Source organism: Hypomesus transpacificus, chromosome 6 (assembly GCF_021917145.1).
Source record: "Hypomesus transpacificus isolate Combined female chromosome 6, fHypTra1, whole genome shotgun sequence".
NCBI classification, from domain to species: Eukaryota; Metazoa; Chordata; class Actinopteri; order Osmeriformes; family Osmeridae; genus Hypomesus; species Hypomesus transpacificus.
The window spans coordinates 3,742,800-3,755,780 of record NC_061065.1 but is presented as its reverse complement, the minus strand read 5'-3'; the positions used below and the strand labels follow the sequence as shown (position 1 = coordinate 3,755,780).

The 12,981-nt window shown below is 40.5% G+C and overlaps 1 protein-coding gene across 1 annotated transcript; it reads right to left on the bottom strand.

Moving 5' to 3' along the window:
* Positions 1–3,724: 3,724 nt before the first annotated feature.
* On the bottom strand, positions 3,725–12,740 carry LOC124468988 (uncharacterized protein C14orf132-like). Its single transcript, XM_047022062.1, has 2 exons — positions 12,479–12,740; positions 3,725–4,280 (listed from the first exon to the last, which is right to left on the bottom strand). The coding sequence occupies exons 1-2, from the start codon at positions 12,503–12,505 to the stop codon at positions 4,050–4,052; spliced, it is 258 nt and encodes an 85-aa protein (XP_046878018.1). The 5' UTR covers positions 12,506–12,740; the 3' UTR covers positions 3,725–4,049.
* Between the last annotated feature and the right edge of the window lie 241 nt (positions 12,741–12,981).

Sequence of the window (12,981 nt, the reverse complement as noted above, 5' to 3'; positions counted from 1 at the left end):
ACACCTGTGCCTATTTACCGTATAAATTAAAATGCAAGGTATCAATCTGTACTCTAACAGGGTTGGCAACTTTTATACTGACTGAAAATGATCTAAAGTATAGAACTGAAAATAATCTAAAGTATAGAACTGAAAATGATCTAAAGTATAGAACTGAAAATGATCTAAAGTATAGAAATGAAAATGATCTAAAGTATAGAACAGGGCTCTCTGTTCCTGGACAGCTACCTTCCCCTAATCCAACAAATCTGACAACGTTGCTGACAATCAATGTCATTTTTTAAATGAATAAAATCTGATGAATGGAGAGTTATTGAATTATGTATAAACAGGAACGAACATTGTTAGCTGATTTCAAGAGAGTCAAATCATCTGTAAACGTGTTTATACAGTGCCCTCCAAAAGTATTGGAACAGTGAGGCGAATTCCTTTATTTTTGCTGTAGACTGAAAACATTTGGGCTTGACATCAAATAATGAACGTGAGACCAGAGATCAACGTTTCAGCTTTTATTTCCAGGTATTTACATCAGGATCTGATGCACAACTAAGAAAATATCACATTTTGTTTGAATCCACCCATTTGTCATGTGATCAAAAGTATTGGAACAGATATACTTAAAACATATTTAAGTGAATAAGACTTAATATTTAGTTGCAAATCCTTTGCTTTCAATAACTGCAGCAAGTCTGTGACCCATTGACGTCACCAAACTTTTGCATTCTTCCTTTTTGATGCTTTCCCAGGCTTTCACTGCAGCCTCTTTCAGTTGTTGTTTGTTTTGTGGGGTTCCTCCCTTCAGTCTCCTCTTAAGCAGGTAAAATGCATGCTCTATAGGGTTTAAGTCTGGAGATTGACTTGGCCAGTCTAATACCTTCCATTTCTTGCCCCTGATGAACTCCTTTGTTGTTTTGGCAGTGTGTTTTGGGTCGTTATCTTGCTGCATGATGAAGGCTCTGCCAATCAGTTTGGTTGCATTTTTCCTTAAATTGGCAGACAAAATGTTTCTGTAGACTTCCGAGTTCATTTTGCTGCTGCCATCATGTGTTACATCCTCAATGAAGATTAATGAGCCCGTCCCAGAAGAAGCCATGCAAGCCCAAGCCATGACATTACCTCCACCGTGTTTCACAGATGAGCTTGTGTGTTTGGGATCATGAGCAGTTCCTTTCTTTCTCCAAACTTTAGCCTTTCCATCACTTTGGTAAAAGTTAATCTTTGTCTCATCAGTCCATAAAACTTTGTCCCAGAATTTTTGAGGTTCATCTCTCTACTTTTTGGCAAATTCCAGCCTGGCCTTCCTATTCTTCTTGCTAATGAGTGGTTTGCATCTTCTGGTGTAGCCCTTGTACTTTTGTTCATGAAGTCTTCTGCGAACAGTAGATAGTGATACCTTCACTCCTGCCATCTGGAGGTTGTTGCTGATCTCACTAACAGTTGTTTTAGGGTCTTTCTTTACAGCTCTCACAATGTTTCTGTCATCAACTGCTGATGTTTTCCTTGGTCTACCTGTTCGACGTCTGTTACTTAGTACACCAGTAGTTTTCTTCTTCTTCAGGACATTCCAAATGGTTGTACTGGCTATGGCCAATGTTTCTGCAATGGCTCTGATTGATTTTCCATCTTCTCTAAGACTCACAATTGTTTGTTTTTCACCCAAAGACAGCGCTCTGGTTTTCATGTTGTTTTCACCTCTGAATACAGTCTGCCTAGACAAAACCTATCTTACCCAATCTGAACCTGAGTGTAGACATTCAGTGGTATTTATTGATTGAATAATGTATGTAATAGGACACACCTGGGCAACAAAACACACCTGTCAGTCACATGTTCCAATACTTTTGCTCACGTGACAAATGGGTGGGTTCGAACAAAAAGGTGATATTTTCAAATTTGTGCATCAGATCCTGATGTAAATACCTGGAAATAAAAGCTGAAACGTTGATCTCTGGTTTCACATTCATCGTTTGATGTCAAGCCCAAATGTTTTCAGTCTACAGCAAAAATAAAGGAATTGGCCTCACTGTTCCAATACTTTTGGAGGGCACTGTACTTCACGTGTTTAGACTGTTCAGATCGTTTCACACCCCTCCCCACACACACAACTTTAATTGGTGCACATTTTCATCAGTCCTATCTAAACATTTGAATGGGAGCTTTTCCAGTTCATCAATCACAAGTCAGCAAAGAAGTTCATTGGCATACCATTAACCTCCTTCCCATTACTCATCTAGCTTTCTGATAAGGATCAATTTGTCAAGGTCAATAATAAACTAACTAATGACCTGGGCTGCAGGCAAGGTGTGTGGATAAGTCCAGTGACACAGTGTTCTCTCTGAGAAGAATTGATGAGCCTGCCAGGGGTCTGCCAGGGGCATGCCAGGGGTCTGCCAGGGGCATGCCAGGGGTCTGCCAGGGGCATGCCAGGGGTCTGCCAGGGGCATGCCAGGGGTCTGCCAGGGGCCGCTGTGACGGTCACAGCCACGCCAGGAGTTTTTCTCACAGTAACTTCATGAATGCACCGAGGGTGACCTGTGGAGGCTCCGCTGTGTGCTGGCAGAACCTCTGAGACATTAATTCTTCAGCCCTCTGTGTCACAACTAATGTGGAGCTCACTGCTTTCTGCCTTCGGAAGGCTGACTGAACACCCCCTTGATCTCCTTTCTGGGCTGAGATTGAAACAATTGCACAAATTGTTTGTGGGCTAAAGGTAAGTATTGAGTGTCTTGCTTATCTAAATTGATTGTTAAAAGAATGAACTATTACTGTATATATTTCAATTATGGGTTCGCTGTTCATGTTCAAATGGGCTCTCTGGAGCCCTATTTCCTCCAAGAACATATGTAGAGATGTTATGGAAATGTACCCAGACTGCGGTGAGACTGCAGTGTGTGTGTTTTGTGGGACAGATATGTGTGTGAGTTGTATCCCCTGCAGTGTGTGCCAGCTGTGTGTTTACAGGATGTGTGTGTGTGACGGGTCCCTTACTGTGTGGGAAAGCTATGTAAGCTGTGTCCCTCTTGTGTGGGACAGACGTTTGTGTGTGTGTGTGTGTGTGTGTGTGTGGAGGGGGGGGGGGGGGTTAAGTTGTGCCCCTATCTGTGTAGGACAGATGTGTATGTGTGTGTTTGTTGTGTCCCTAACTGTGTAGGACAGATGTGCATAGGGAAACAATAAATCAGGTGTACTGAACAGGGAACATGAGAGTCTGCTTTCTTCAGGGGGACAAGAGGGATACATCACTATGGCAACAGGCCCCTTTCATCCCAAACTCATTACAAGATTGAGACATGAAATGTAATATGGCTGTCGGACAGGAGGAATAGAAAGACGAAAAGGATTCTGAAATATTATACCCTCAATTATTAAACTGTATTCTCAGAAGGCAAGTTCTCCTCTCAAATCAGTCAAATGTATACATTCACTTACAAGGTCACGGGGTATGGCCCTTACAATGTTGGTCATTCAAGTCAGCCAAGTTCTAACATTTCCTTGTATTGGTATTTTCTATTCAAAGCTCAAGGTTAATTTTGTTGGAAACATGTTGAAATATTTTTATCCAGATATTTTTGAGAGCAACCAGAAAATATTAATCAATCATTGTTTCTGTTTGTCAAAGTCAACATTTTAGCCAATTTTATTCCTAATGAGATAGTTCACAAATGTAAAAAAGGGGGGAAAAGATGGAGGGTTGAAAATATGCTTTTGAATGTACAAGGGGAAGGGTTTGGAGGTTTTTGAGAGAAGTATATTAATCACCATTGACTATTCATTGCCTTCACTATTCAAAGCTTTATCAGAAACATGTATATAATACAACAGAATAGATGTACATAATATTACATTATCTATGCAGCTCTTTTCATGTGGTTTAATAACATGACCACCATTTACCAATACTTAATTGACGGTAACCTACATTTGTAATCTGCAAATGATTAAATTGGATTCCATGTTGGGAATCACTTTTTCAGTTACATCAGTTTGATCCCTCCTCAGTCCCAAACAAACATCTCTGTGTCTAACTTAGTTTGTTAGAGCTCGGACCATCAGAAAGTGAAGGCGTAAACAACGCCCACAACCACAATATTCCCTATGGTGGCAGTGATGGCGATCCAAAGCCAGATGGCGTCACGGGACATGGACTGGGGCTCCTCCTGCTGGCTATGGGCCGCCATGGAGGCGGCATGGACGCTGGCGGAAGAGTTGAAGAGGGAGTGGTCGGTGCTGTAGTCGTCATTGGGAGACGAGTCCATGAAGGCCCCTGTCATGACAGGGATCTGTTCAAAGGGAAGGAAGCCAATAAGGTCAGGGTGTTGATGTCAAAACTCTGCCTGATGATCATCATCTGACAACTTTTCTTATGCATGGTTCTCTTACATGCAACCAGTCCAGTACTTTTATCTCGCATCTGCTGCCTGATACTTGGCTGGAATTCATTAAAAGCATTCATTTTACGTATCGTTTGTTTCTCTCTCAAACCTTCTGGAAACTTCTTGGTGTCTGTTCAGCGCTCAAATAAACAACCCTTGAGAAAGGTTCAGCGGATGTTTAAATCATCTTAACCTTTTACATTCAAAACTATTTGGTTACTAGAACTGCATAATAATGATTTTCCACACCAGGACAATACTGCCCTGAAACAGGAGAGAGTAGACATGAAGAAAAGAACAAACAAGATAAGTACCTTCTACTCTGTAACAAAATACCAGATGCAGGGTAAACAATGGATAATCAACATGGAGATCCAACCGAGACTCTACTCCATTACACAGACTGCCTCCAAGAAGTGTCACTTTTCCCATTGTCCCTTATGGGACTAATACTTGCTGTATTAGAGTGCATGAAGACATATTCACACGTCAACTCTCTTAGAGAGCACATACAGGACATCAGGACTCAGCCTGTCACAGGCCCTTTCCTAGGTAGATGGGACACAAACAATTCCTGTAGAGTTGAATAAGAGACGAAGCACATTCATTTGTTCATGCTCCCGATTACATGGCAGTTTCTCTCTCTGGCCATTAAAGTGCCACGTTCAGGGGTAATAGAGGTACCTGTCACAGCCTTAACGGCTTTTTGAAATGGGTTGCAGTGCAGAACAAATGGATGTCCTACCAGCTTTCCTCAGGAACCACAGCGGAACCACTAATATAGACACATCAACAATAAAGCAATGCGAGTATTCACACACCAGCCTCAACAGACCACCTGGATTCATCAACTCAGTTCAGTTTGATTTTCTGTTCCCGGTGTAAACTCCCTCTCTATCACTGTCACATCAGCATGTAAATGCTCCTGTGAACGGTTACTCTATTTAATTACCATCCTCACTCCTTGAAAGCATCTCAAAAGGTTTTATCATTCATGGAGTTTCATCACAACTCATTACAAGACTTTATAATGAGCATTTTCAAATGAAATGGTTTCTGGCCGTGTGTCACTGATGCAGTCAGCGTATCAGTGTAGCACACGTTGTTAACATTTGTCAGTAACACCACATGGTCTTTCCACTGCAATTACTATTCCTCTTGTTGTTCCAATGCTGTTATAAAATTGTTGGAGGATGTTTGGTCAACACAGTTGACCATTCTCCATACCAGAAACGGTGACATAACACACTGTAATGTTGTGGTGAGAACATCCTCTTGTCTACAATGACTGTCTTTGAACCCTGAAGCCTTGTGCATTCGAGTTAGGAGAGCACTTTAAGATGCTCCTTACAAAGCAAATGTCACATGTCATCAGGCACTTTATGCTGTTACAGTCTGTTCCTCATGTAAAACCTTGGTTAGACGTCAGTCTTGGTGTTTTAAGTGCTCTCTGTGCTCTAAATGGTCTTCAGCTCGATGGCCAGAAGGTGTTAACATACGAGAAAAAGAGATGCAGTGTATGTGGTAGACAACCACAGGAAAGTAAGACGCCAAAAGTTAGTTTGCTCTCTAAAGTGGAGTGCGAACATATGCATGTTATACTGAAAGTCTGAGTTTGACACAGCCCTTTATAGATGATGGTTACATACTGTATGTCTTTGCCTGACTGCTACACATTCCCAGACTGTAGAAATAGAGGCTTGGTGAGATTATTGGAAAGAACATCAATAAATTCACCTGTTCTTCTTTCCTCACTCAAATGGATTTATTGATCAAAGAAAGAAAGTAAACAAATCTGGTTGTCAACTACAGAAATGTGATGCTTCTCTTTTTCAATCTGGCCAAGCACATCTCCTGGGTGCCAGTGTAAAACAAATGGCAGTCTTTTCCAGGGTTCTTTCAAGGGATAATCATGAAGATTTCCACATCACTGATTTTACTAATTAACTACTACTTTAATTGGTATTAATGAAAGGATTCTGTAAATGCATTTATTGAATTAAAATATTGAATTTATTCAGTGATGGATGTAAATTGGTAGTGAACATACTGTAATGTTGGTGTTCTGTTATTACTCATTGAAGGTCTCTCAAATGGACTCTCTAATGACATCTATAAAAGGAGCCTTTTCAGAGTTTCAGGTAAAACTGTTATTTGCTATGAGCCTTTTATTCGATTTTTTTGCAGTTCCCTCTGCCAACAATCCACAGAAAACATATGCATATGTTTCTCTGAGGTGATAATACGAGTCCATCAACTAAATGAAGAAGGTGTGCCAGTGATGTTCATGTGAGAAGCTCACAGCCATGTTACTATGTCAAAGGTTCAGTTTATTCCAGTAATAGTGTCTATATGACATTTCTCATGCAAGATGAGCATAATCACATTCATGAAGACAAAGAAGGATCACCAGAACCTATTGTTCTACATCACACATGTGCAGTCCAGAAGCTGCCGGAACTCTAGCTCTTCTCTTGTTCACTCTGCGCAATGAAAATATGACTACCCCTTGTTTTAATCACAGACCTTTGATTCCTGCATGTCCCCTGCTGAAACATTTACAAAGTGTCTCTCTTGGCTGCTTTCTAAACTTTCTATTTGTTTCCATGCACCTAGATAAGAATGTCTTGTCAGTTTAAAGATAAAGTGTACTGTTTGTTCCAAGGAAGAAATGGGTTCTTGGTATAGTTAACCATTGCGTTTCTATTGAGGGAGCTACACAAAGGACAGAGCAAGAAGTCCAATACTGTCCAGTAATGAACAAGGACATTGTTTTATTTTTCCTGCTAATGCATGGGTAAGTGTTCGTCCAGGTCTACAGCCCAGCTATGCCCCCCCACCAGAATGTACATCACACAGGGTTGGGGTCTGTCTGTTATACTGTAGCTCTGGGGGTCCAGATGATGTGACTCCATTCACTGAAAATGTGGCTGCATTACAGCAGGCTGCAAATGTGAGCACACACTCAAAAGCCATTCATCTTCAGGCTTGCAAACCAATAGGGGGAGAAAACTAAATGGTTTGGTTTAAATTACAAAGTGAAACAGATATTGAAACAGTGTCACAAATCATTTTGCTCTTTCTCCATCCCCCCTTTGACCTGTTCAGTCAAATGAAAACAAAAGGTCTGGCAAAATAAACCGTACATTACATTAAAGGAAGCATTAGATAACAACACTGACTGACAGCTATCCCTTCCTCTCCCTGGGGACAGGGCATTTTCACTAAAGTGGCGCTGCAGGAGTCTGATAGCGTTTGGCCCCCTTGGAGATAAGCCTCCCTGCCTCGACTGTTTATGGCAAAATTGGGCTGAATAGGAGAAATGCATGGGGTAGGAACAGAGAATGATTTATACTTTGTTGTCACGACAGCTGAGGGCATTCAAACAGAGCTCACATTTGAGGAGTTAATCATATTGATATGCAGGTTTTCATAATGAGGATGCAAGTGAACTGCATCTGTGTTGTGATTCATGACATCCAGGTGTCAGGTTGTGTAGAAACAAAAGTTTAGAAAGGTTGAAAAATATATATATTTTCGAAAAAAACTAAAACAAACTTGAGCTTGAAACCTTTTTTTGTGTTGGGTTGTATGTGAAAAAAAGTTTGAAAAGTTGAAAACATATTTCAGAAAAAAGTTTCAATTTATTTTTCAAAAGGTGGAAATAATTCAAGTGAGGATTCTGAGCCCAGTGATGAGTGTTGAGAGCTTCAGGGATGACTGAGAGAAGTCTCCTCACGCACTCCTTCTGTCCTTGGCCTACTTTTGTTACATGTGAGTCGCTGGGCAGACGCGTTTTGACGAGCCACCACCGAACTATCTCTAGTGGGTCATGTGAGTGAGGGGCTGGAGGAACAGGCCAATGAAATGTCTCAGAGGCTGGTTCTGTTCTGTACTGACGTCTTTGAACAAGCCACTACAAGAACCTTAGAAAGACACCCAGTGAGGAAATTACATACAGCTGCTGAAAGATGTGGAGTAGGTGCTGGAGTCAGGATGATTCAACGTCCCTTTGGAAAGTTGCATCACACCCACTAACTTGCTGTAATGTGACATAATCAGTGTGGCACAGGGTCTGACTCATGTCACTCGGTCAGAAACAGCCCCTCAGATCATATATATATATATATATATATATATATATATATATATATATATATATATATATATATACATTACAGGCACACATACTGTAGATAAATATATATATCCTGATGCTTGTGGTTGTGATGTGTGCCTGTAATAAACTCAGCATTAGGGATTCTGTATATAGCACCATTCAAAGCATGTTTAAATTTGGGCTGCAGAATCTTGAGGTGAAGCTGAACAAAGAGAGCTTGGTTCAGTAGTTAGAAAATAATTAGTGTCTTATCTGAGCGCTAAATTTCTTTTCAACTTCATTAGGATTGCATTAAAAGTATTTTTGAGTTATACCAAAGAAGGTAATGCATATCAAAATGTCTATAATAATTCTTTAAGAAGATCTTCTCATATTATAGGCAGTTGGATGAGCAGATCACGACTCATGTTTTCAATTACACTGCCTATTTTTTCACATTATTCATATTCAAATTCTCTCATCACTAGGGAACATTTTAGACCAGGGATTGGGATTAATTTCAATGCTAATGGAAATTTAATGTGACACATTTACATACTAACTCTTAATTTGACAACAGAGTAGGTGCACTCATGCCATGGATCATACACATATCACCACACACATCACATCATTTAAAGTGAATGAGCCAGTCTTTTATAAATCACTATGTTCTCTTTATGTCTTCTTTGGGGAACGCATGATTTTATGCAAAATACAGTTTGAAGTGTCAATGGTAATCAATAACCCTGATATTACACTTATGACGAGTTAAAACTCTTGCCAAAAGGGACATGGTTTTATTTATGTGTTTCATGTACAATCAGTATTCTACCAATGCTAGGTATGGACACATCGTGTCTAATAGTACGAGCATCAAGACCCACAAAGCCTTGACCATCAATAGAGAGCAGTAGAAAAAATGTCTTAGCCCACTCATTGATACATTTGTGATGATAAACCAATGTTTTTCTGACCATGCCTAGACAAATTGACAAATTTTACAACCTTTTTGAGTCTATTGAGTTTGAAACTAGGTTGCACAGCTGAGGTTGTTGTGTCTTTGTGCAGCTCTGAGAGCAGATCCCTTTGGCTACAGGGATGACTCACTAACTATATGGCATCCCCCACAATGCACTCCCATTCTCATTTGCACTCCAATTTCCATTCTTAACAGCATAACCATCCTACAAGCATCTTGGGGCATCATTCCTTTCCCACAATGGAATAGGCATTGGATCATGAGAATCATCTTGCTTGTAGATATGTAGATCTCTCCTACGCTCATGCAGATTCAGTTTCTCACCAAATACAGTTCCATCAAATGCTTATTTTTTTCTATTGCCATTGCGTAAGAGGTTTGTCGTAGCCATAGAGTTGAAAAAGCCTGATCATCCCAGCTAGCTTCTTGGCCTTGCAAACTAGCTACCGTGCAAGCAGCTGAGCCCTGGAGGGCCGTCAACAGGCCGGTTCAATTCCTTTCTAGTGTGCTACTTCACACGTCTAGAGAGGGCCAGCAGCTAGGACTTGGCAAATTACAACTGAAGCTGTATTTGTCCTGACCCGAGTCTAGTGGGCCTCCAGAGTTGATCACATTACACAGTCTCCGACACATTACATGGGCTACCCCCATGACTAATGTAATCTGATAAGAAGAGACAAAATACATATAATTCACCAGTGTTTTGAAATTAAAACTAAGAATTAAGACAGTGCTGGGGAGATTACCCATCTGGAGGATGAAGGTATGCTCTGAACGTAATGTTCCCACTGTGCAGGTGATTTTTGTTGATGAAGGTTTGGAAATCTGCACTTCAGTTCAAAGCAGCTTCAGGAAAGCACAACCACACAGAACATACATGTACACCAGGTTGGATTTGTTGACCTGGCATACAGTACACATTTGGAAAATAAATGTTACATCTCAATTTCAAATTACATTTCAATCACGCATGGCACTGTATATCACTGCTGCAATTCATAGGACAATAATTGGATTTGATTGGATGGTGAATAGAATGATTATAGAGGTCATAACGGCTGGCCAAGCATAAAATGGAATTCAATTAGAGATAGAGGATCTTTCGGTGTGCCTGATATTTTAAACAAAAGGATTAGGGGAGCAATAATGGAAACTTTGATTTCCATCACAACCGCTTGCAAACTTTAATATGTCATCATCTGTCAAATGGAATACAGCAAGAGACTCATTTGGATCACAGGCACAAAGTGAAGGATTATGATACAAGGAAAAGTCAAAACGGCAAAACGTTAAAACGTTAAGCCTCATTAGAAGCTTCTACCAGACAATAGGGCCAGCACATAAAACCTTCTAGAAGGATGCCCAGTCTTGCTTTGTTTATATAACAACAGTGAAGTGATACTCAAAACATAACTGTGAATAATTTCTATATTTTGCCCTGGTGTCTTACCAACCAACTTGATACTCAACAAAAGGGAAGTGTCTGCTCCTAACGTCCCCATCCCTATTCTGCCATCTTGCAGTACAATGCGTGTATGACTGAGGTGGGCGAAGAGAGGCATTAATATTGAGCGAGGCAGCTCCTGCCTGTCGAGCTGACACCGGACTGGGAGTAGGGGGAAAGGAGGCATGACACTTCCGGCTGGCACAGACTTATGGAGAGCTGTGTGAGGATGGGAGAGGAAGACATTTCAGCAGGCCCTGTCTGATCGTCCAGCACTGCTGCCCGGAGACACAGAGAGACGTGTTCCACCTGGACCCTGCACATGACCTGCACCCTAACCACACAAAGGTCAAAGACCTGTTCTTGTTGGATCCAGAGGGCAATACATGAGTATGGACGCACGTTGCATAAAATGTACAAGATATCCTATTGTTGCATAGGCCTAACTCTTGTGTTAATAGCTTTTTTCTTTCACTGAAACTTTCTATCCTGATTTTATAATTTGTAGGTCATACCTTCGGTGTGAGCTCTGCGGCAATAATATGTTGAGGTCAGCCCTACTGATTGGTTTGAAACTTTAGTTTTTCATGCCAGAGTGATGGATGGTGCTGTGTGCCTCATAGCTTTGACTACTCTGAACTTTCTTGTGTGCATGTTCTAGAACTATCCCACAACCTGAAACTGCTGCTTTCATATGAAATGGCAAAGTAACATACATTTCTGCAGAAAGTCAAGGCCTAGGGCAAAGACATATATATACTCTGTGTGTCAAATCAAAGGCCATTGCCACTTGTCTGTCAATCATCCCCAGAACTGAACGGATACAATGATCCTATATGGTGCTGTGCTGCATCCCTCTGATGAATTCTGAAGGCCAAATTCATCTGTGGTTCACCTTGATAAAAGACTGGATTATTAAAATTAAATAATATTTTCTGACAGTCAGCCTTGTTGAATGTAAGGGCAGCAATAAGTGTATGGCACACAAAGACAGGGGTTTGGTGCTATCATTTTTGCTATCATTATTTTAACAGTTAGATATGGACTTTAATAAAGAGCTAAGAAGATTAAACTTGATAACTTAATTTACTATGTTGATTAGAATATTTTGTAAAAATTCCAATAGAGGAACTTTAACATTAGCTATTAGATAGAATATAATGCTCGATAAAATAGATAGCAAGCAACGCTAAATAATGTAGCATGCCTCAAACAGCTGCAGACACATGCAAACAACTTTGTATAACATTTAAGGAACTATAACGTGACTTTCTATCCGCCACCTATCAGAATGATTTAGATTATCAAAAAGTTGCATTGAAGGCTGCAGACCTAGAATTTTTTCTAACATGGATTAACAGTCACCTGCAAGACACAGCTATTCAAGTGTGGACATATTTTTAAGTTGTTGAAATGAAAACAATTTCCATATTTAGGGTTAAAACTTTGACCGCTCCTGCAGAGGAATTATGGTGTGGTGGGGTTTATTTTCATATTGGCCTAAAATTTATGAAACAATATATCTTAATTATCATAATTATGTCAGAATACAGAACAGAAAACAATAATCACAGTCTTACCTGCGCAGCCATAAATGAGAGATCCATGATGATGCGCGTCTGAAGTCACCGGTGTCTACCGTGAAACAGCACCGAATCGTCCTATATTCCCAGAAAGCACATTTGAAATGTTCTTCCCATCAAAATTGCATCCTAATGTCCAGCAGACACTCGAATTAAGCTTGACGCAAATTCAATAATAGAGAGACACTGATGAAGGGAACATGCGAACAACATTTGCACACACCGCGAAGCGCAACAGCCTAGAAAGGCAGAGAGCGAATGACAGAGTGTGAGAGGAGAGAGAGAAAGAGAAAGAGAAAGAGAAAGAGAGAGAGAGAGAGAGAGAGAGAGCGAGAGAGAGAGAGAGAGAGAGAGAGAGAGAGAGAGAGAGAGAGAGAGAGAGAGAGAGAGAGAGACCCATAGCCTATTGGACGAAACTTCCTATAGTGCGCTGTCCGCATACCTTTGCTCCTCTACTTCAGCTTGTTTTTTTCTTCTAAATTAGACAGTGCTAATGTGAA

What these genes read in the sequence shown, in the direction of transcription:
- LOC124468988 (XM_047022062.1), bottom strand. Translation starts at nt 12,505, where the DNA reads ATGGATCTCTCATTTATGGCTGCGCAG. An exon ending in TCTCATTTATGGCTGCGCAG is followed by an intron (nt 4,281 to 12,478) that starts GTAAGACTGTGA and finishes CCCTTTGAACAG; the next exon opens with ATCCCTGTCATGACAGGGGC.